The sequence below is a fragment of the Gorilla gorilla genome, chromosome 22, assembly GCF_029281585.2.
Source record: "Gorilla gorilla gorilla isolate KB3781 chromosome 22, NHGRI_mGorGor1-v2.1_pri, whole genome shotgun sequence".
Lineage (NCBI taxonomy): Eukaryota > Metazoa > Chordata > Mammalia > Primates > Hominidae > Gorilla > Gorilla gorilla.
The window spans coordinates 41,988,692-42,014,243 of NC_073246.2; the positions used below are offsets into that span (position 1 = coordinate 41,988,692).

General features: G+C 38.7%; 1 protein-coding gene across 1 annotated transcript in view; it reads right to left on the reverse strand.

Annotated features, from left to right (window-relative positions):
• The window catches only part of DSCAM (DS cell adhesion molecule), an 836,416-nt gene that overhangs the window by 79,906 nt on the left and 730,958 nt on the right, over positions 1 to 25,552 (reverse strand). The window contains exon 21 of the mRNA XM_063702725.1: positions 1,718 to 1,871. Coding sequence (XP_063558795.1) covers positions 1,718 to 1,871 — 154 coding nt within the window. The remainder of the gene's footprint in view (positions 1 to 1,717; positions 1,872 to 25,552) is intronic.

A 25,552-nucleotide genomic window follows, 5' to 3' on the forward strand; every position in this document is an offset into this window, starting at 1 on the left:
GTAAGCTTCAGGGGGTCAGGGAGTGAACACATCTCTTAAACCATCTTAAAAGACTCCTCTGGGCTCTCCAAACCCTGCTTTCTTTTCCCTAGTGGGTCCATGCCTTTATTCTAGACAATAGGATATTAGTAAAAATAATGTATACGCTTCCATATCTGGCTCATGAAAACCTCTCATCAAACCCTCCATACTCCCTTCTTCTCCCATCTATGTAGCTGTAAATGAGGAGAAATCCAGGGTTGTAAATCATAAGGTGGAAGGGGCCTGGATGCCTGAATCACCATGTGGAACAGGCCACCCAAGAGAGCCCTGACCAAAAATACCTCTGTTGGACTATATTATTATGTGAAGCCACTGAGATTTAGGGAACATTTATTTCAGCAGTCAGCCTCCCTTGACCAAATCCCCTGTGTCCCCAGCATAGACCCTGACATACAACAGGTACTCAAAATGACTTATTAAATGACTGGAGGACATTGAATTTCCCCAGGCAAGACCTGCTTCTATGAGAGTTGTCAATTGTTCCCCCACTGAGTAAGTCATACCCCACTGCACTAGCCAGGCCTTTGTGGCTGTGTCTAGGGATAGAACTTTGAAAGCACAAAGGAAAGGAAGAAATATTATTGCCAATCCTATGTGTTTTGTTGCAGTGTTTTTTGTTTGTTTGTTTTTGTTGTTTTTTTGGTAAATCCCACAGCTCAGTCCTTATGTCCAACATTTTCCTTGGTAATCATCATTTTTTCATTCTCAGGGAGTGGCTGGATATCATGACCAAAGAGTGTAATACATAAAATAAGTCCCCCAGTTTATTTCCCTTACCAACTTACTTATTTTCTATCTGTATTTGAGCTCAAAATGTGACACCCCTCTTTTTTCCCCTCACTGCTTTATTCTGCCTATTTCTTAACTATCTCATTAAAAAGCACATTTTTCAGAGAATTCTTGGAGGTAAATTGGAATCTTGGAATGTTTATTCTTCTCTTTCAGGTTCTCAGTGAACATGTTAGTAATAAGTTGCCACTGTTCTATAACCCAAAGTTAGGGGCAACTCCTGCTGGCCCGGAATTGTGTTGTAAGGAAATTGACTTATTACGAATGCTAATTTAGGGGGTTCCTGGAAACACCGGATGGCCATGATTACCAGAAGAGCAAGAATACCCTGTGCCTGCGTGTGCTTTTTAAGGACCAGTTTAACGTACAAATGTGAAGATATTATATTCACTTTAAGGAACTTTTTATTCTTTGGTGACTCCTACTTCCTGCTGTTACTTAAAGTCTTTGCTTATAGCATTCTATCAACAGATAGTGAATGATTTTCAAATATTTTTAAGCTTGCAAATTCCATAGACTATAAAATAGACATTTCTCATTAAGAAGTGTGATACCTGACTTTGGTGAAAGTAGAACATCCTTGGGAAAATGCCATGTAATGATTTTCAGCTACTCCAAGGGATGAATGAGGGCTCCTTTCCTAATTTTCATAGACACTTCCATTGAAAGGCCACTCATTCTCAGCTTTGTGTTTACCTCCAGGGAATTACTTTTCCATGGGACAGAAGCTCAGAGCTTGTTAGCCACAACCCTGTTTCTTGAGCTAAAATGTGATATTCTGGTTTATTTGATTTTTAGGGCAGTGTAAGTTTTATTTCAGGTAAAATAGAGACTTAAAAACAGTCAAGTTACAACAGGAAATGAGGTCCTTATAGCCACTGCCTACCTTTTGCTAGTGGCTCGACTGTGATGATTTCACTGCTGTTGCCTCTTCCAGCTGAAGTCACAGCCACCACCCAGACGCTGTACTGACGATTCCTACTCAGGTTGGGAATTCTGTAGGAAAATGAGTCGGGAGAGGCCTCAAACTCGCTGATCACCTGTAAAAAGAGACATAAGTGTTCCCACATTCAAAGAAGCATGTGGCAAAAATGGACTTCCCGAAGGAATGGTCATGAACATATTAAATATCATAACAAAAAAACTCAACTCACTCTCCTCTAAAAGGCTGGCTTTGCAATATAAAATGTAACTGGTAAGTTTAAGTGACCCACCATCTACATTTTTCTCCGCAGCAGCTTTGATGGCCACCAATAAATAATTTACCCCTTTACATTACAGGTCACAGCACTTCTGTATTTGGCTGAGATGGAGTAACAAGAACCAGATTTACCCTCCCACCTGAAACAACTAAGGAACACACACCATCTATAAAACAATGGTTCTAAAAGCATTGCACATCAGGTAATAAATGACAGTGATCTCTGAAAGATGGGAAATGAATGAAGAAAACCCCACAATTGCAGTTTTTGCAATTTTTAGGGCAGTGTAAATTTTATTTCTGATAAAATAGAGAGCTCCACCTCCTCAGCTCGGGAGGTTGGCAGCCTTTCCAAGCTAAGGAGGCAGAGCTGAGAGCCTGAAGGAAGCTAGAGTTCGCAAGGAAGAGCACTGGAAAGAGAGCTACACACAAAGGACAAGCTCTGGAGATTGAAGAGGGTCCTACTTGGGTATTCAGCTGAGCAGATCCATGGATGCATGTGAGGAAACTACCCAAGGCCAGGGAAAGACACCTGAAAGAACTGGAGGTCACGGAGCCTAACGCTCACACAGGGATGGGAGTAGTGGCTGTTCCCACAAGTTGGGTTGGAAAACATCAAGATTCCTTGAGCATTGGGTATAGTGCATAAGGGTCTTACCACAAAGGGGAAATAATTAGCCCCAGACTGAATACCACTCCAGTCTTTCCTAATTATTCTTAAAGGCAAGACTTAGAGAGAACAAATTATTCCTAAATAACTACATCCAAGAATAAAGGTCAAGAATATTTATAGAATTTATAGAAATTGAAGCATGTAGTACTCCAAAAGGTGAAGTTCACAAAGTTTAACACCTAATAAAATATTTCCACAAACAAATAGCCCAAATATGTGTCACCTGATGACTGGATAAACAGAATATGTCATAGCGATACCATGGAGTCTGTATTAGTCCGTTTTCATGCTGCTGATAAAGACATACCCGAGACTAGGTAATTTATAAAGAAAAAGAGGTTTAATGGATTCACAGTTCCACATGGCTGGGGAGGCCTCACAATCACGGCAGAAGGTGAAAGGCATGTCTTACATGGTGGCAGGCAAGAAAGAATGAGGCCAAGCAAAAGGGGTTCCCCCTTGTAAAACCATTATATCTCATGAGACTTATTCACTACGACAAGAACAGTATAGAGGAAACTGCCCTCATGATTCAATTATCTCCCACCAGGTCTCTCCCACAACACATGGGAATTATGGGAACTATAATTAAAGATGAGATTTGGCTGGGGACACGGAGCCAAGCCATATCAGAGTGTTATGAGATAATAGAAAGGAATGAAGTACTGATAAATGCTATAACTTGGATAAATCTTGAAAACATTATGCTAAGTGAAAGGAGCCAATTATAAGAAACCACACATTTGTGATTCTCTTCATTTAAAATGTTCAGAATAGGCAGATCGATGGCAACATAGATTAGTGGTTGTCAGGGGCAGGGTAGGGGAAGGGGAAAATTGGGAATGACTGCTAATGGGTGTGCAGTTTCTTTTCAGGGTGATGAAAATGTTCTAAAATTAGATAGTGGTAAGGGTTGCGTAACTCTGTGAATATACTAAGAGCCACTGAATTGTTGAATTTAAAAGTGAATGACATCTCAATAAAGCTGTCATAAAAATTTCCAGGAAAACATAATTCATAAGAAGAAATCAATCAATCAAAATTCACCCATAATTTGCACAGACATTAGATTTATGCAAACAAGGGCAATAAAGTGGTTATAATTGTATTATAGCTGTATTATAACTGTATATGTTCCAAAATTTAAGTAGATATGATACAAAAAGACCTAAGCTAAACTCGAAATGAAACTATAATGCATGAAATAAAAAATACATTGAACTTGATTAGCAGCGGCGTAGATATTGCAGAAAAACTGATTAGTGAACTTAAAAGTGTGGAAGGAAAATAAATATTGGCGCCCCCAAATCACTAAGCTAAAGGGAAAAGTCAAGCTGGGAACTGCTTAGGGCAAACCTGCCTCCCATTCTATTCAAAGTCATCCCTCTGCTCACTGAGATAGATGCATATCTGATGGCCTCCTTTAGAAGGCTAATCAGAAACTCAAAAGAATGTAACCATTTGTCTCTTATCTACCTAGGACCTAGAAGCCTCCTCCTCACCAGCCCCCTCCCCACTTTGAGTTGTCCCACCTTTGCTTCAAGTTGTCCTGCCTTTTCAGATGGAACCAATGTTAAAAAATTGATTGATGTCTCGTGTCTCGCTAAAATGCATAAAACCAAGCTGTGCTCGTACCACCTTGAGCACATACTGTCAGGACCTCCTCAGGCTGTGTCATGGGCACGCATCCTCACTTTGGCAAAATAAACTGCCTAAATTGACTGAGACCTGTCTCAGATATTTGAGGTTCACGAAACATATTAATAAATGATACATAGAAAAGAGAATAAAAAAGTTAACAGGGCATTAGTGAGCTATGGAAAAATATCAGGCTGCCTAACATACACGTGGTGGAGTCACTAAAGGAGGGGAGAGAGACAGGACCAAAAAAAGGTTGTAAAAATAGTGGTCGAAAAATTTCCAAATTTGATGAAAACTGTAGCCCGCAGAACCAAGATACTCAGTGAATTCTAGCCACAAGAATATTAAAAAAAAACGATACCAAGGAGCATCATAATCAAACTGCTCAAGAGTTTTAGTTTCAGTGCTAGAGAGAAAATCTTAAAAGTAGCCAGAGAAAGTAAATGTTATATAAAGGGGAACAAAGATAAGCATGGCAGCCAATTTCATTTGAAAAACCATCAAGGTAAGAAGACAGTGGAATGATTTCTTTCAAGTACTAAAAGAAAAAAATCAACCTAGAATTCTATATTCTACAAATATAATTCAAAATGAAATTGAATAAAGACTTTTTTCAGATACATGAGAAGCTGAAAGAATTAATCACCAGTAGACCCACATTACAAGAAATGTTAAAGAAAGTCCTTCCAGCAGAAGGAAAATAATACCAGATAGACAGAGACATAAATGTACACAAATAAGTAGAAAAAGGAGGTAATTATACAGATAAATATATGTGGTCTTTCTTATTTAAATATTATTAAAATATGGTTGATAGTTAAAAACAATACCAATGTAATGTGGGTATATAATATAAATAAAAGTAAAATGTTTAACAATAGCACAAACGTTGGGAGGAAAAAATGGAAGTATAGGATTGTAAGTTTCTTATACTATATGCAAAGTGTGTAATACCACTTGAAAGTACACTATGATGTTAAAAGTACATGCTGTGAATTGTAAGGAAACTGCTGAAATTACAAAATATAGCATAAAATAAAGCTAACGGACTAATAAGATAAATACAATGGAATTACAAAAAAAACCCCAAAGAAGTCAGAGAAAGAGTGACACGGGCAACAAGTAGCACAACAGCAGCAGAACTCAAATAGCAAATAGCACTACAGAGTTAAACATAAACATAGTAATAATAATTTTAAGTATAAATGATCTAAATATATTAAAGGCAAAGATTGTCAGACCTGATATAAAAGCAATATCCGAATATATGCTGCTTACAAGAAATGTACTTGAAATAGGCCAGGTGCGGTGGCTCACGCCTGTAATCCCAGCACTGTGGGAGGCCGAGGCAGGTGGATCACGAGGTCAGGAGATTAAGACCATCCTAGCCAACGTGGTGAAACCCTGTCTCTACTAAAAATACAAAAAATTAGCCTGGCGTGGTGGTGGGTGCCTGTAGTCCCAGCTACTCTGGAGGCTGAGGCAGGAGAATGGCATGAACCCAGGAGGCAGAGCTTGCAGTGAGCCGAGATTGTGCCACTGCACTCCAGCCTGGGTGACAGAGTGAGACTCTGTCTCAAAAAAAAAAAAAAAAAAAAAAAAAGAAAGAAAGAAAGAAATGTACTTGAAATATAAAAACACAAATAGGTTAAAAATAAAGGAACTTAAGTGATATCCTAGGATAACACTAATCACAAAAATATGGAATGGCTATAGTAATGTCAGACAAAATAGATTTAAAAGCAAAGGATATTACCAGTAATAAAGATAGAAATTTCATAATGATAATGGGGTCAGTTCATCAAGAGAACATAACAATTCTAAACATTTATTCACCTAATATTCACCTATTATTCAAAGATATGAAGCTTGGTTATTAGGCGAATAAACGTTTAGGATTTATTATTACATGAAACAAAACCAATGGAACTTCAAGGAGACATAGACCTAGGTAGGTCAGAATTGTTCCTTAAAAAGCCATGTGAAGTAGGTGGAGCTGGATCCATTTTATAGATCAGGAAACTGAGGTTCAGAGAAAGTAAGTGATTCACTGATGTCACAAGGCCAGACAACTGCAGAACAATGGCTCCAGCTCAGGGCCTCTGGTCCCAAGTCTGGTGCTATTTCCTCACACTTTATGCTGTCAATTAGAAGTGACCAAAACAAGAAGGACTTACTTTTACTCTTGTTAGCTTTTCAATAAACCTTACATGCCTCAGCAGGCTGCATAAGTTACAATACCAGTCATGCAAATAACAGGGGATTTAAATCTTCACTGTATCTCTTAATTGTCATACAACCTCATGCTTCCTCAAGAAAACATAATGTCAGATAATTACTTATTGTCAAAACTTTAATTTGTGGGTGCACAGTGTCAGATGATTTGGAGAGACTCTTGCATGGATTCCTTAGATACCTCACTATAATCTAGCATGCACGTGCATGTGTATGCACTCATTTACACCTCACCTCCACCCCCCTCCCACTACAACACTCCAGTCACGTCTTAGAGTACTATGGGAAAATTAGTCCCTCTAGGAGTTCAGAGGGAATTTGGCCTGTTTTCTGATAAACCAAAGAGACAATCCTGAGACTGTATGTACTTGCATTGTGCGATTCTCCAAGGCTATGTCATTGCCAAATTAATTTTACAAAGCTTAATGATGTGCAAATTCTAACAATTACTCTTACTGAACATTAAGCATCAGGAAAGCATTAAGATATATTTATAAAATAAAGATCTTTTTCTGTGTAGACAACATAGCTTTTAGTTAAAACTCCATACTTATCCTGTTGACAAGGTAAAATTCGTTCTTGATTACCTCCAAAACACACATTTTAATTTTTGCCTGTAACATAATGCATGGCTAAAATCAACAATAAAATATGACTTTTTATGCAACAAGATTTGTTTCATCATTTATATAGAAGACTAATCAAGAATTGAAGTAAAAAAGGTATATTCATAGAAACTTCCTTAATTTCTCCGTAGGTTAGGATGAAAAATAATAACGTCAAGCTGTTAGTGGCTCCTACTGGTTATTTGGGTAAGTTAGTTACACTGATGTCACCACCCTTTGATGCCACTGTGTATTCCTCTGAGGACTGCCATAATTAGGCACAATTTTCCTGGTCTTAGTAGAAGGGCAAGCAGAAAGTTGATAACTGAACAATTTAAACCATCAGAGTTGATTTATTTTCTTTGGAATATATGTAACTGGATATTAAAGTTGACTCTTCCTGTTCTCTGGAAGTTTTAGCGATGATCTTAAAGTGTGAGAATGCTCCTAAAGATGCCAGTGCCTTCTTTCCTAACAAGAGCTGTGAGGCCACCTGGGCAGGACTTGCTGGTTCTGATGTTTTGCCAGTCATCCATTTCCAGGCTCCAAAAGAGGCTGGGGCAGGAATAAGGATTTTCTGTTGAGAGAGGTCTGTGAGCATTCCCTCTTATGGGTGGAAGAGGGCTTTGAGCTCTAGGGAATCTCTCGGAGAACTTGGAGTCTGAAGGACACAGAGCTTGGTAAGTGAGCCACACCTGAGAAGGCTAATGGCGAACCACAGTGGCAGAGGTTAGCCCTGCTCACAACAGGAGAGGAGGCTGGGCTGGACTGGCCACACCTCCTAGAGTGAAGCAGGGTAAGGATGCCTACTGGTTGACCCTAGAGGACAGAGCAAGCCTGGATATCTCGAGAGAGAGAACCATAGGCATGAAATGCCTCCAACAGAGGGATGCAGTGTAAATTATATAGTATTTATTGTAAACAGAATCCTTAGCTATGGATGGTGCATAACTCAATCATTATTAACCATTTTAACAGTAGGTAGGAGAAAAAAGAAAAAAAGAGCAAAATGGGAAGAAAATAACCAGAAGTTCTCTCAGTGTAGTGGAGCTAATCTAATTGATTAAATCCTTTTTAATGCTCAGCCAAAAATGCTTGTTCTGAAAAGAAGGGATGATAAATATCATCTCCTTTTGAAATATTTCCCTCCATATTTTATTAAGTTAGGATAGCATGGACTATAATTATATTTCATTAATTTTCTTTTTATTGGATACCAGATTTTCCAACACAACAATCCAATAGTGTGTAAACTGACTTGCTAATTTCTACATGCATATTTTATTACGTAGCACTCTCTTCCAAATATAGAGAATGTTCAATGAGAAGGGATCACTTTGATTTCCAGATTTCGCCTGATATATCAGCTGGGTTGCTATTTCAGAGACTCTGAATCTTTTTTTTTTTTTTTTAAAGAAACAAAGCAAAGCTTCGCTATCAAGGACAACAGATAAACACTGCGGTATAAAGAAGGGCAAACTCACGATGGAGTTTCTTAGGGATTAATGAACCAAATGTGGCAAAAGGAGAAATCTGTGGGGAAGCAACAGAGACACTTTTCTTAATATTTAAATATTTCATTTTCTTCAGGTAGACTTTGAACTCTCCAGTCTCATCTTCTTCAGAGTTAAGACAGACGTGTCAGTCATCCTAGATTTTATTATGCCTAAAGTGTGAATTAATTTTGAGTGGACTACAGTAATTGTGCTAACCATTTGTTTGAAGAGAAGACATAAGAGTTCCTTTGTGACCTGTGGAAATACAGAAACAGCCAACATTACGAAGTTGCGGCCAGGCATGGACTTGAGGGATCCCATCCCCCATGTCCCTGAACCAGAATGCCAGGGATTCTGTTCCACGGCTTATTTTTAATCCTGCTCTGTCTATGCCCAGCTTGAGGAAGTGGATGGGACATTTGTGGACTGGGGTTGCCAATTATTTTGCATCTGTCATATATTCCTCTTGGCTAGCTGAGGAAAAAGCCTGTTATTTCTCATCTAAAATGTGTTTAAACATGTAGGCTCTATCCAAGTTGAGAAGCAAGCCAACATTTATTATTAATTAATCACTTCTCAATTGAAAGGCTCTAAGTGGCTGCCAAGTTACTGATTTCTTGGTCCACCAGATAACATGGTGGCATGAGAAGAACAGGGCTCTCTCTGGCTCAGCGGTCCCCAGCCTTTTTGGCATCAGGGACAGGTTTCGTGGAAGACAGTTTTTTTTTCACAGATGGATGGACGTGGTAGGATGGGATGGTCTTGGGATGAAATTGTTTCACCTCAGATCATCAGGCATTAGTTGGATTCCCATAAGAAGCATGCAATATAGGTCCCTAGTATTAGTCCGTAGCCTGGGGGTTGGGGAATCCTGCTCTACCGATGTCATGTAACAGGGGCAATCCACAGTGTTCTTAGGGGAAGATTTGGGTATTTGGTCTGAGGACACACACATAAAATGTAAAACATGCATGTTGCTTATGTAAGGAACCATCTCAAGTACTATTCTTACAGTGGGCTGGTCATGGTTTTTACTGTGGGAGGTGGTGGGGGGGTCCAGGCAGACACCGCTGCCTTGAAAGTATGGAGGTCTGTGGATAAGGGAGGTTGGCGAGAGTTATAGGACCCCATGGGCCAGACATAGAAGCTTGTTGGACTATAGTTCTCTCCTTTGGGCTGTGGGAAGAAAATCTAGGCAAAAGTTCTTAGCTTCATGCCTTGTAATAGGAAGGGCTTGTAAATAATTACTGAGTTTCAATTAATGGTCATTTACTGAGTTCAGTTGCAGTGTGTAGATTATAAGGTAAGTTCCTACCCCCGGGGAGCAAGAAGTGACCACAGCTTGGCAAACAGAAGATTAATTTAAAATGAGGCACCATAGAAGTCTGACCAATTCCTACTAAAATTTAGATATAAACTCGTTTGAATCTTTCTCTAAAACCAACTCTGTCATAGTTGAAGACATGGATGAATATTTATAAGATGCCTAAAAAATAAATGGAAACTTCATACATTTGTTTTAAAAAATATTTATAGCAAGGTTTTACAAGACTTCTGACATGTTTGCCTCCCCAAAGCCGTATCCAGAGTGGAAAATACAGTAAATGGGATAAATCTTGTGACACACAAGCCAGAGTGTTCACATTTTAAGTGTTTTGTCTTTGTATGTTACTGCTTTAGGTCTGCTGGGTAGAGTCGTGGGTTCCCAAGGAACTGAATGTGCACACTTTACCCTTCCAGTCAAAAGAGTGTAAGGGTTGTGAGGAAGTTAGTTTTCTCCTAGTGCTTCAGGGTCAACTCATGGAAAGCCTGGGAACAGCGTCTTCTAGACTTGCCTTCATTCCACAATTATTTTTGCCTTGTGGTGTTGATATAATATTTTTCTTTTCATGTGTAAGATGCTTTTGACCAGTAAATAAGATACAATTAGCCACAGTGAGGCACTTTAAACACTCTTTGGTCATGTCTATAAAACTAGACGTTTACCCAATAATTGCCAAATACATTTCCGAACCCCTCACATTATTTAGCTTGTAGCTGTACTTGTAAGACCTTGCAGAGCCTTCTCTAGTCCTCTCAATCAGGGGCTAAGTCTGCCCTTTGTCTTTCATAGCCTTTGCCTTTATTCCACTGTGGGTTATGGTCTTGCATGTGCTTACTGCATCTCCCCAGGGGTCAGGCTCCCTGACCCATCCCTCTACTCCCTCTATTCACCCATCCCTCTACACACTCTGCAGGGAACCGGGTTCAGAGCATTGCTTAGAGCTGGGACTCAATGACCAGTAACTGGAATACACTGAAGAAATTCTTGTTGTACTAGGTGAGTTTAGTAATGACCTAGAAATGATTTGAGTACGATAGGAAATAATGAGGATAAAATGATTACAAAGCCATAGGCTGTTCATGTCAAATTATTCAGCCTGTCTGATATAAAAGGAATTCTACTTTTAAAAATTTCAATTAACTTTTTAATGAAAAACTAATTCTATAAGGAAATGTGATGTTTTAAAAAGCTCTGATAGCTAATTGTTAACATGCAATTAAAAAAACTTGAAGGCTGTGATTTCATAGATAGAATGTCCACAGCAGTGAAAAAAAAACTCCCCCAAGCAATAAACAAAATTGATAGCTCTTTTAATTGTAGGGTAAGGGAACTTTTAGAATGCTTAACATCTTTCTGTTTAGTGGCAGAGAAATGGCCTGGATTCCATTAAGAATTAGCAGTTCACTGCATTAATTTAAGATTTTTAAAATTCTTATGTACAATATATTTTGATCTAATTTCCATTTTATTTCACAGTTCCCATCTATAAAAGAAGATGTCATGGCAGAAAGATCTTCCTAAAGGCATAGGTTGAGAGGCCAACGTTGGTAGAAATGGGATAACAGCCAGGCAATTCTGGTAGTTTCCTCTGCCTTTCACTGAGATTACTGTAGATACCATTATATATATGACTATATATATGACTATATATAGACTATATATATAACGATATACATAGACTATTGGCTACTTTTAAAAAGCCTTTCAAATATAAAATATTTTATATATGACCATATATATATATGACTATAGATACCATTATATATATGTCTATATATATGACTATATGTAGACTATATATATAATTATATACATAGACTATTGGCTACTTTTAAAAAGCCTTTCAAATATAAAATATTTTATATATGACCATATATATATATGACTATAGATACCATTATATATATGACTATATGTAGACTATACATATAACTATATACATAGACTATTGGCTACTTTTAAAAAGCCTTTCAAATATAAAATATTTTATATATGACCATACATATATATGACTATAGATACCATTATATATATGTCTATATATATGACTATATGTAGACTATATATATAACTATATACATAGACTATTGGCTACTTTTAAAAAGCCTTTCAAATATAAAATATTTTATATATGACCATATATATATATATGACTATAGATACCATTATATATATAGTCTATATATATGACTATATATAGACTATATATATAACTATATACATAGACTATTGGCTACTTTTAAAAAGCCTTTCAAATATAAAATACTTTATTTTTGGCCTTCCAAATATAAAAGTTATTGCTATAATGTTTTGCAACTATATTAAAGTTGATATCCAGAGAAGGCATGAGAAAAACTAGTTTCTTGATGTAATTGTTTAGAATTAGAAGCACCATCCAATTAGCCCAGCTGGCATTACAGATACTTATGTTAACAGGCTCTTTCCAACCCATATAATCTCCCTTTGCTAGAATTTTTCCTCATCCCCTTTTCATTGTCATACCACCTGCCATGAAAATTATCTATCTGTCAAAGTTACATTATTAATTTAACTTGATTGCTGTCACCTATTCAACAAATTCTGTACAAAAAACTAATCTGTTATCATATAGTTTCTCACATACAAGAAATTAATGAGAAACACAATTCTTAGTAATAAAAATAATATATGCAGAATTTACAAAATTGAAAAAAATAGCTCTTTCCACTAGTGTTAATTGAAAAATGATTTAAAGCCAATTTATTTCCTTAAATAGTACAATATGTCTGTGTCAGGCCAAGTCAAAAAGATAAGATGTTTTCAAAGCTGCAATCTTCCAAAAGCTCCAAAAGCTAATTGATAAAAAGCGCATTTTAGCAAAACTTTGGAGACAGTAAAAAGATCAGAGGTTAAGAGGGTGGGAGGAATAGGAGGAGCACAGAGGGTTTTCAGGGCAGTGAAACTTCTGCATGATGCTATAATGGTGGATCCATGTCATCAAACATTTGTCCAAACCTATAATACAACCCCAAGAGTAAGTCTTACATAAACTATGAACACTGGCTAACAATGATGTGTCAATGTAGGTTCCACCATTGTTACAAATGCACCACTTTGTTGGGGGATGTCGATAGTGGGGGAGGCTGTGCAGTAGGGGCAGGGGCATTTGGAAAATCTCTGTACCTTCTTCTCAATTTTTCTGTGAACCTAAAACTGCTTAAAAAAATTAAGTCAAGTTTTTTAAAGAGCATTTTAGCCTGTGGATAATCAGAAAGCTCTACGCAGCAATGGGGAAGTACATTCAGGGTGGCATACACTAAGCTACCTAGTCTGAATGAATGCTACCTCAAAGCCAGAATGCTTAGTGACAGGTTATCTGACAAATCAGGCAGGCAGTCTTATGAGACTGAGCTTCAAAGAGATTTCCAGGGCCAATTTCTGTATGAAAATTTTAGGGGAGTATATGCTTATGTTTTCCTTTGCTCTATAAATTACATGATTGGGCTCAGAATTTTAAAGGCCAAGATTTCTACCTTGAGTATAGGCCATCTGCATTTTACCAGTTATAGCAATTGAATGATTTCACATAATGCCTAGTGGACTAACAACCACTGAGAACAATATGAGAAGAAAACTGAAATATAGCTTCAACAGAAAGATTGAGTAGTTATTGGCTTGTTCACTGTGTGATATGGGTTGGCTGTGTCCCCACCCAAATCTCATCTTGAATTGTAGTTCCCACAATCCCCATGTGCTGTGGGAGGGACCCCGTGGGAGGTAACTGAATCATGGGTGTGGTTACCCTCATGCTGTTCTTGTGATAGCGAGTGAGTTCTCATGAGACCTGGCTTTATAAGGGGCATTTCCCACCTTGGTTCTGCACTTCCTCTTGCTGCCGCCACGTGAAGAAGGACATGTTTGTGTCCCCTTCCACCATGATTGTAAATTTCCTAAGGCCTCCCCAGCCATGCTGAACTGTAAGTCAATTAAACCTCTTTCCTTTGTAAGTCACTCAATCTTGAGTATGTCTTTATTAGCGGTGTGAGAACAGACACTGTGAATAGGATAACAGGGAAAAAAGACCACTATTAAATGATAAACTTATAAAAAACAACATAGACTTCCCTTCCACTTTCTTAAAGAATAGAAGTCAAATAAATAGGCAAAAATTGCACACAAAAAACTGAGAAGATTTAGAACCACATTCCATATCTATTGAGATAATCATGTAGTTTTTGTCTTTACTTCTGTTTATGTGATGAATCACATTTATTGATTGAGTATGTTGAACCAACCTTGCATCCTGGGAATAAAGCCTACTTGATCATGGTGGATAAGTGTATTAGCCCATTTTTATACTGCTATGAAGAAATACCAGAGACTGTGTAATTTATAAAGAAAAAGAAGTTTAATGGACTCACAGTTCCACATGGCTGGGGAGGCTTTAAAATCATGGCAGAAGGCGAAGGAGGAGCAAAGGCATGTCTCACATGGTGGCAGACAAGAGAGCATGTGCAGGGGAACTGCTTTTTATAAAACCATCAGAACTCATGAGACTTATTCACTATCATGAGAACAGCATAGGAAAATCCGCCCCCATGATTCAATTACCTTCCACCAGGTCTTTCCCATGACACATGGAGAAAATGTGAGGTACAATTCAAGAAGAGATTTGAGTGGAGACACAGCCAAACTATATCAATAAGCTTTTTGATGTATTGCTGGATTCAGTTTTTCAGTATTTTGTTGAGATTTCTGCATTGATGTTCATCAAGGATATTCTCCTGAAGTTTTCTTTTTTGTCATATCTCTGCCAGATTTGGGTATCAGGATGATGCTGGCCTCATAGAACGAGTTAGGGAGGAATCCCCCCTCCTCGATTTTTTGGAATAGTTTCAGTAGGAATGGTACCAGCTCTTCTTTTTATATCTTGTAGAATTCAGCCATGAATCCATCTAATCTTGGGCTTTTTTCATTTGGTAGGCTACTTATTCCTGCCTCAACTTCAGAACTCATTATTGGTATGTTCGGGAATTCAATTTCTTCCTATTTCAGTCTTGGGAGAGTGTATGTGTCCAGGAATTTATCCATTTCTTCTAGATTTTCTAGTTTATGTGCATAGAGGTGTTCATAATATTCTCTGATGGTTGTTTGTATTTCTGTGGGGCCAATGGTAACATCTCACTTATTTATTCTGATTGTACTTGTTTGAATCTTGTCACTTTTTTTTCTTTATTATCCTAGCTAGTGGTCTATTTTATTTTATTTTTCAAGAAACAAGCTCCTGGATTTGTTGATCCATTGAATGGTTTTTCATGTCTCTATCTCCTTCTGTTCAGCTCTGATTTTGATTATTTCTTGTCTTTTGCTAGCTTTGGGATTTGTTTGTTCTTGATTCTCTAGTTCTTCTAGCTGTGATGTTAGGTTGTTAACTTGAGACCTTTCTAAGTTTTTGATGTGGGCATTTAGTACTATAAATTTCTCTCTTAACACTGCCTTAGCAGTGTCTCAGAGATTCTGGTACATTGTATCTTTGTTCTTATTAGTTTCAAAGAACTTCTTGATTTCTGTCTTAATTTCATTATTTACCCCCAAAGTCATTCAGGAGCAGGTCATTCAATTTCCATGTAATTTGTATAGTTTTAAGTGAATTTCTTAGTATTGATTTTGAATTTGATTGTGCTGTGGTCTGAGAGACTGTTACGACTTCAGTTCTTCTGCATTTGCTGAGGAGTGTTTTACTTCTGATTAATATGATCAATTTTACAGTAAGTGCCATGTAGCAATGAGAAGAATGTATATTCTGTTGTTTGGGGGTGGAGAGTTCTGTAAATATCTTTCAGATCCATTTGAGTTCTGTAGATATTTATCAGATCCATCTAATTCAGGACCTGAGCTCAGGTCCTGAATATCTTTGTTAATTTTTTGTCTCAATGATCTGTCTAATATTGTCAGTGGGGTGTTAAAGTCTCCCACTGTTATTGGGTGGGAGTCTAAGTCTCTTTGATGGTCTCTAAGAACTTGCTTTATGAACCTGGGTGCTCCCGTGTTGGATGTATATATATTTAGGATAGTTAGATCTTCTTGAATTGAACCCTTTACCATTATGTAAAATATAGGATGATGTAAATTTAGGACAGTTAGATCTTTGTCTTTTTTGTTCTTTGTTGGTTTAAAGTCTGTTTTGTCAGAAACTAGGATTGCAACCCCTGATTTTTTCTGTTTTTGATTTGCTTACTGGATTTTCCTCCATCCCTTTATTTTGAGCCAATGTGATTATCTCAAATAGATGCAGAAAAGGCTTTTGATAAAATCCAACATCCATTCATGTTAAAAACTCTCAATAAACTAGTTATTGAAGGAACACACCTCAAAGTATTATGACCCATATATGACAAACCCACAGCCAACATCATACTGAATGGGCAAAAGCTGGAAGTATTCCCCTTGAAAACTGGCACAAGACAAGGATGCCCTCTCTCACCACTCCTACTCAACATAGTATTGGAAGTTCTGGCCAGGGAAATCAGGCAAGAGAAAGAAATAAAAGGCATTCAAACAGGAAGAGAGGAAGTCAAACTATCCCTATTTGTAGATGGCATGATTCCATATCTAGAAAATTCCATCATCTCAGCCCAAAAGCTTCTTAAGCTGATAAACAACTTCAGTAAAGTCTCAGGATAGTGCAAAAATCACTAGCATTCCTATCCTCTAACAACAGTCAAGCTGAGAGCCAAATCAGGAATAAACTCCCATTCACAACTGCCACAAAAAGAATAGAGTACCTTGGAATGAAGCTAACTAGGATGGTGAGAGATCCCTACAAGGAGAACTACAAACTACTGCTCAAAGAAATCAGAGGTGACACAAACAAATGGAAAAACATTTCATGCTCATGAATAGGAAGAATCAATATCTTAAAATGGCTATACTACCCATGCAACTTATAGATTCATGCTATTCTCATTAAACTACCATTAACATTCTTCACAGAACTAGAAAAAATTCTAAAATTTTTAAATTTTAAATTTAAAATTTTTGAATTTAAAATTCAGTTGGAACCAAAAAGAGCCCAAACAGCCAAGGCAATCCTAAGCAAAAAGAACAAAGCTAGAAGCATCATGCTACTGGACTTCAAACTATACTACAGGGCTACAGTAACCAAAACAGCATGGTTCTGGTACAAGAACAGACACATAGACCAATGGAACAGAATAAAGAACCCAGAAATAAGACCGCACATCTACAACTATCTAATCTTCAACAAACCTGACAAAAACAAGCAATGGGGAAAGGACTCCCTGTTCAATAAATGGTGCTGGGATAACTAGCTAGCCATATGCAGAAGATTGAAGCTGGCTCCCTTCCTTACACGATATACAAAAATCAACTCAAGATGGATTAAAAAATGTAAGTGTAAAACCTAAAGCTAAAAACACTCTGGAAGACAGCCTAGGCAATACTATTCAGGACATAGGCATGGGCAAAGATTTCATCATGAAGACACCAAAAGCAATTTGCAACAACGAAAATGGAAAAATGGGATCAAGTAAATGAAAGAGCTTCTGTGCAGCAAAAGAAATTATCAACAGAGTTAACAGCCGACAGAATGGGAGAAAATTTTTGCAAACTATGCATCTGACAAAGGTCTAATATTCAGCCTTTATAAGAAACGTAAACAAATTTACAAGAAAAAAATAATCTGATAAGACGTGGGCAGAGGACATGAATAGACACTTTTCAAAAGAGAACCTACATGCAGCCAACAAGCATAGGAAAAGCTCATCATCACTGATCATTAGAGAAATGCAAATCAGGGGTGTGGAGCCAAGATGGCTGAATAGGAACAGCTCCAGTCTACAGCTCCCAGTGTGAGCGACGCAGAAGACGGGTGATTTCTGCATTTCCAACTGAGGTACCGGGTTCATCTCACTGGGGAGTGTCAGACAGTGGGCGCAGGACAGCGGGTGCAGCACACCGAGCATGAGCCGAAGCACGGTGAGGCATCGCCTCACCCGGGAAGCACAAGGGTTCAGGGGATTCCCTTTTCTAGTTAAAGAAAGGGGTGACAGACGGCACCTGGAAAATCGGGTCACTCCCACCCTAATACTGCACTTTCCCGATGGTCTTAGCAAACGGCACACCAGGAGATTATATCCCGTGCCTTGCTTGTAGGGTCTTATGCCCACAGAGCCTCACTCATTGCTAGCACAGCAGTCTGAGATCAAACCGCAAGGTGGCAGTGAAGCTGGGGGAGGGGCGCCCAACATTGCGGAGGCTTGAGTAGGTAAACAAAGTGGCCGGGAAGCTCAAACTGGGTGGAGCCCACCACAGCTCAAGGAGGCCTGCCTGCCTCTGTAGACTCCACCTCTGGGGGCAGGGCATAGCCAAACAAAAGGCAGCAGAAACCTCTGCAGACTAAAATGTCCCTGTCTGACAGCTTTGAAGAGAGTAGTGGTTCCCCTAGCATGCAGCTGGAGATCTGAGAACAGACAGACTGCCTCCTCAAGTGGGTCCCTGACCCCCGAGTAGCCTAACTAGGAGGCACCCACCAGTAGGGGCAGACTGACACCTCACACGGCTGGGTACTCCTCAGAGACAAAATTTCCAGAGGAAAGATCAGGCAGCAACATTTGCTGTTCACCAATATCCACTGTTCTGCAGCCTCCGCTGCTGATACCCAGGCAAACAGGGTCTGGAGTGGACCTCCAGCAAACTCCAACAGACCTTCACCTGACGGTCCTGACTGTTAGAAGGAAAACTAACAAACAGAAAGGACATCCACACCAAAACCCCCTCTGTACGTCACCATCATCAAAGACCAAAGGTAGATAAAACCACAAAGATGGGGAAAAAACAGAGTAGAAAAACTGGAAACTCTAAAAATCAGAGCGCCTCTCCTCCTCCAAAGGAACGTAGCTCCTCACGAGCAACAGAACAAAGCTGGATGGAAAATGATTTTGATGAGTTGAGAGAAGAAGGCTTCAGATGATCAAACGACTCAGAGCTAAAGGAGGAAGTTCGAACCCATGGCAAAGAAGTTAAAAACCTTGAAAAAAATTAGATGAATGGCTAACTAGAATAACCAGTGCAGAGAAGTCCTTAAAGGACCTGATGGAGCTGAAAACCACAGCATGAGAACTACGTGACGAATGCACAAGCCTCAGTAGCTGATTCAATCAACTGGAAGAAAGGGTATCAGTGATGGAAGATCAAATGAATGAAATGAAGTGAGAAGAGAAGTTTAGAGAAAAAAGAATAAAAAGAAATGAACAAAGCCTCCAAGGAATATGGGACTATGTGAAAAGACCAAATCTACATCTGATTGGTGTGCCTGAAAGTGACAGGGAGAATGGAACCAAGTTGGAAAACACTCTGCAGGATATTATCCAGGAGAACTTCCCCAATCTAGCAAGGCAGGCCAAAGTTCAGATTCAGGAAATACAGAGAATGCCACAAAGATACTCCTTGAGAAGAGCAACTCCAAGACACATAATTGTCAGATTCACCAAAGTTGAAATGAAGGAAAAAATGTTAAGGGCAGCCAGAGAGAAAGGTCGGGTTACCCACAAAGGAAAGCCTTTCAGACTAACAGCTGATCTCTCAGCAGAAACTCTACAAGCCAGAAGAGAGTGGGGGCCAATATTCAACATTCTTAAAGAAAAGAATTTTCAACCCAGAATTTCATATCCAGCCAAACTAAGCTTCATAAGTGAAGGAGAAATAAAATACTTTACAGACAAGCAAATGCTGAGAGATTTTGTCACCACCAGGCCTGCCCTAAAAGAGCTCCTGAAGGAAGCACTAAACATGGAAAGGAACAACCGGTACCAGCCACTGCAAAAACATGCCAAATTGTAAAGACTGTCAAGGCTAGGAAGAAACTGCATCAACTAACAAGCAAAATAACCAGCTAACGTCATGATGACATGATCAAAGTCACACATATCAATATTAACCTTAAATGCAAATGGGCTAAATGCTCCAATTAAAAGACACTGACTGGCAAATTGGATAAAGAGTCAAGACCCATCAGTGTGCTGTATTCAGGAAACCCATCTCACGTGCAGAGACACACATAGGCTCAAAATAAAGGGTTGGAGGAAGAGCTACCAAGCAAATAGAAAACAAAAAAAGGCAGGGGTTGCAATCCTAGTCTCTGATAAAACAGACTTTAAACCAACAAAGATCAAAAGAGACAAAGAAGGCCATTACATAATGGTAAAGGGATCAATTCAACAAGAAGAGCTAACTATCCTAAATACACATGCACTCAATACAGGAGCACTCAGATTCATAAAGCAAGTCCTTAGAGACCTACAAAGAGACTTAGACTCCCACACAATAATAACGGGAGACTTTAACACCCCACGGTCAACATTAGACAGATCAACAAGACAGAAGGTTAATAAGGATATCCAGGAAGTGAACTCAACTCTGCACTGAGCGGACTTAATAGACATCTACAGAACTCTCCATCCCAAATCAACAGAATATACATTCTTTTCAGCACCACACCACACCTATTCCAAAATTGACCACATAGTTGGAAGTAAAGCACTCCTCAACAAATGTAAAAGAACAGAAATTATAACAAACTGTCTCTCAGACCACAGTGCAATCAAACTAGAACTCAGGATTAAGAAACTCACTCAAAACCACTCAACTACATGGAAACAGAACAACCTGCTCCTGAATGACTACTGGGTACATAACGAAATGAAGGCAGAAATAAAGATGTTCTTTGAAACCAATGAGAACAAAGACAGAACATACCAGAATCTCTGGGACACATTTAAGACAGTATGTAGAAGGAAATTTATAGCACTAAATGCTCACAAGAGAAAGCAGGAAAGATCTAAAATTGACACCCTAACATCACAATTAAAAGAACTAGAGAAGCAAGAGCAAACACATTCGAAAGCTAGCAGAAGGCAAGAAATAGCTAAGATCAGAGCAGAACTGAATGAAATAGAGAAACAAAAAACCCTTGAAAAAAATCAATGAATCCAGGAGGTGGTTTTTTGAAAAGATCAACAAAATTGATAGACCGCTAGCAAGACTAATAAAGAAGAAAAGAGAGAAGAATCAAATACACCCAATAAAAATGATAAAGGGGATATCACCACCAATCCCACAGAAATACAAACTACCATCAAAGAATACTATACACACCTCTATGCAAATAAACTAGAAAATCTAGAAGAAATGGTAAAATTCCTTGACAAATACACCCTCCCAAGACTAAACCAGGAAGAAGTTGAATCTCTGAATAGACCAATAACAGGATCTGAAATTGAGGTAATAATTAATAGCTTACCAACCAAAAAAGTCCAGGACCAGATGGATTCACAGCCAAATTCTACCAGCAGTACAAGGAGCAGCTGGCACCATTCCTTCTGAAACTATTCCAATCAATAGAAAAAGAGGAAATCCTCCCTAACTCATTTTATGAGGCCAGCATCATCCTGATACCAAAGCCTGGCAGAGACACAACAAAAAAAGGGAATTTTAGACCAATATCCCTGATGAACATCCATGCAAAAATCCTCAGTAAAATACTGGCAAACTGAATAAGCACATCAAAAAGCTTATCCACCATGATCAAGTGGGCTTCATCCCTGGGATGCAAGGCTGGTTCAACATATGCAAATCAATAAACGTAATCCAGCATATAAACAGAACCAACAACAAAAACCACATGATTATCTCAATAGATGCAGAAAAGGCCTTTGACAAAATTCAACAACCCTTCATGCTAAAAACTCTCAATAAATTAGGTATCAATGGGACGTATCTCAAAATAATAAGAACTATCTATGACAAACCCACAACCAATATCATACTGAATGGGCAAAAAGTGGAAGCATTCCCTTGAAAACTGGCACAAGACAGGGATGCCCTCTCTCACCACTCCTATTCAACATAGTGTTGGAAGTTCTGGCCAGGGCAATTAGGCAGGAGAAGGAAATAAAGGGTATTCAAGTAGGAAAAGAGGAAGTCCAATTGTCCCTGTTTGCAGATGACATGATTGTATATCTAGAAAACCCCATTGTCTCAGCCCAAAATCTCCTTAAGCTGATAAGCAATTTCAGCAAAGTCTCAGGATACAAAATCAATGTGCAAAAATCACAAGCATTCTTATACACCAATAACAGATAAACAGAGAGCCAAATCATGGGTGAACTCCCATTCACAATTGCTTCAAAGAGAATAAAATACCTAGGGATCCAACTTAAAAGGGATGTGAAGGACCTCTTCAAGGAGAACTACAAACCACTGCTCAACGAAATAAAAGAGGATACAAACAAATGGAAGAACATTCCATGCTCATGGGTAGGAAGAATCAATATTGTGAAAATGGCCATACTGCCCAAGGTAATTTATAGATTCAATGCCATCCCCATCAAGCTACCAATGACTTTCTTCATAGAACTGGAAAAAACTACTTTAAAGTTCATATGGAACCAAAAAAGAGCCCGCATTGCCAAGTCAATCCTAAGCCAAAAGAACAAAGCTGGAGGCATCATGCTACCTGACTTCAAACTATACTACAAGGCTACAGTAACCAAAATAGCATGGTACGGGTACCAAAACAGAGATTAGACCAATGGAACAGAACAGAGCCCTCAGAAATAATGCTGCATATCTACAAGTATCTGATCTTTGACAAACCTGAGAAAAACAAGCAATGGGGATAGGATTCCCTATTTAATAAATGGTGCTGGGAAAACTGGCTAGCCATATGTAGAAAGCTGAAACTGGATCCCTTCCGTACACCTTATACAAAAATTAATTCAAGATGGATTAAAGACTTAAATGTTAGACCTAAAACCATAAAAACCCTAGAAGAAAACCTAGGCAATACCATTCAGGACATAGGCATGGGCAAGGACTTCATGTCTAAAACACCAAAAGCAATGGCAACAAAAGCCAAAATTGACAAATGGGATCTAATTAAACTAAAGAGCTTCTGCACAGCAAAAGAAACTGCCATCAGAGTGAACAGACAACCTACAGAATGGGAGAAAATTTTTGCAATCTAATCATCTGACAAAGGGCTAATATCCAGAATCTACAATGAACTCAAACAAATTTACAAGAAAAAAGCAAGCAACCCCATCAACAAGTGGGCGAAGGATATGAACAGACACTTCTCAAAAGAAGACATTTGTGCAGCCAAAAGACACATGACAAAATGCTCATCATCACTGGCCGTTAGAGAAATGCAAATCAAAACCACAACGAGATACCATCTCACACCAGTTAGAATGGCGATCATTAAAAAGTCAGGAAACAACAGGTGCTGGAGAGGATGTGGAGAAATAGGAACACTTTTACACTGTTGGTGGGACTGTAAACTAGTTCAACCATTGTGGAAGTCGGTGTGGCGATTCCTCAGGGATCTAGAACTAGAAATACCATTTGACCCAGCCATCCTATTACTGGGTATATACCCAAAGGATTATAAATCATGCTGCTCTAAAGACACATGCACACGTATGTTTATTGTGGCACTATTCACAATAGCAAAGACTTGGAACCAACCTAAATGTCCAGCAATGATAGACTGGATTAAGAAAATGTGGCACATATACACCAGGGAATACTATGCAGCCATAGAAAATGTTGAGTTCATGTCCTTCGTAGGGACATGGAAGAAGCTGGAAACCATCATTCTCAGCAAACTATCGCAAGGACAAAAAACCAAACACTGCATGTTCTCACTCATAGGTGGGAATTGAACAATGAGAACACATGGACACAGGAAGGGGAACATCACACACCGAGGCCTGTTGTGGGGTGGGGGGACGGGGGAGGAATAGCATTAGGAGATATACCTAATGTTAAATAACTAGTTAATGGGTGCAGCACACCAACATGGCACATGTATACATATGTAACAAACCTGCACGTTGTGCACATGTACCCTAAAACTTAAAGTATAATAATAAAAAAAGAAATGCAAATCAAAACCATGATGAGATATCATCTCACACCAGGCAGAATGACTATTATTAAAAAGCCAAAAAATAACAGATGCTGGTGAGGTTGTGGAGAAAAAGGGATGCTTACACACTGTTGATGGGAGTATAAATTAGTTCAGGCATTGTGGAAGACAGTGTGGCAACTCCTCAAAGACCTAATGACAGAAATACCATTTGACCTGGCAATCCCATTACTGGGTATATACCCAAAGGAATAGAAATCATTATGTTATAAAGACACATGCACACATATACTCATTGCAGCACTATTCACAGTAGCAAAGATGTGAAATCAATCCAAATGCCCATCAATGATAGACTAGATAAAGAAAATGTGATAAATATACACCATAGAATACTATGCAGCCATGAAAAAGAACAAGATCATGTCCTTTGCAGAGATGGATGGAGCTGGATGCCATTATTCTTAGCAAACTAACACAGAAATAGAAAAACAAATACCACATGTTCTCACTTGTGTGTGGTAGCTAAATTATGAGAACATACAGACACATAGAGGGGAACAACACACAACACAACAACAACATACACCTTTCGGAGGGTGGAGGGTGGAGGGAGGGGGAGGATCAGGAAAAACTACTAATGGGTATTAGGATTAATACTTGGGTGATGAAATAATCTGTAAAACAAACTTTTGTGACACAAGTTTACCTATATAACAAACCTGTACATGTTACCCCTGAACTTAAAAGTTAAAAAATAACGAATTGCATTCCATTAGAACTAGCCATGAAGTAAAAAGATATTTCCAAGAAAGCTTCAGGAATAGACTTCCCAAGAAATTTTATAAAACCAGAATTGATTTTCTTATGTCCGGGATATTTAGATGTAGCCTTGCCTCAAAGAAACCCTTCTAGGTTTTTTCCAGCCATATGATTCCATGACAGGATGCTGGGGCTACAATAATGCTTGGTTGATCCAAGAACATACAGAGCCTAGCATCTGCCTGCCACGTAGAAGCACTCCACAAAGGTCTCATGTACATGATTCATTATATGTGCGTAAATGGAATACGATTGTCTATTTTTAGGCCAACTTATGGTATCTCCATAATTTTCAGATTTTCCATTATTAAAAAAAAAAAGAGAGAGATTTGACCAGGCGCGGTGGCTCACGCCTGTAATCCCAGCACTTTGGGAGGCCGAGACGGGCAGATCATGAGGTCAGGAGATCGAGACCATCCTGGCTAACACAGTGAAACCTCATCTCTACTAAAAATACAAAATATTAGCCAGGCATGGTGGCGGGGCGCCTATAGTCCCAGCTACTTGGGAGGCCGAGGCAGGAGAACAGCGTGAACCTGGGAGGCAGAGCTTGCAGCGAGCCGAGATCGCACCATTGCACTCCAGCCTGGGTGACAGAGTGAGACTCTGTCTCAGAAAAAAAAAAAAAAAAAAAAAAAAAAGATTCATCCTTAAGTCATTTAAATGAAATGACGGAAGAATGATTTCTATGTAAGTGATTTAAAAGCACAGGCACTTGATCCAAATCCTTCTGGGATACAGAGCATCCCAAAGTACATAACACAATTTCTTGCCTTATTAAGCTACAGCTTCAT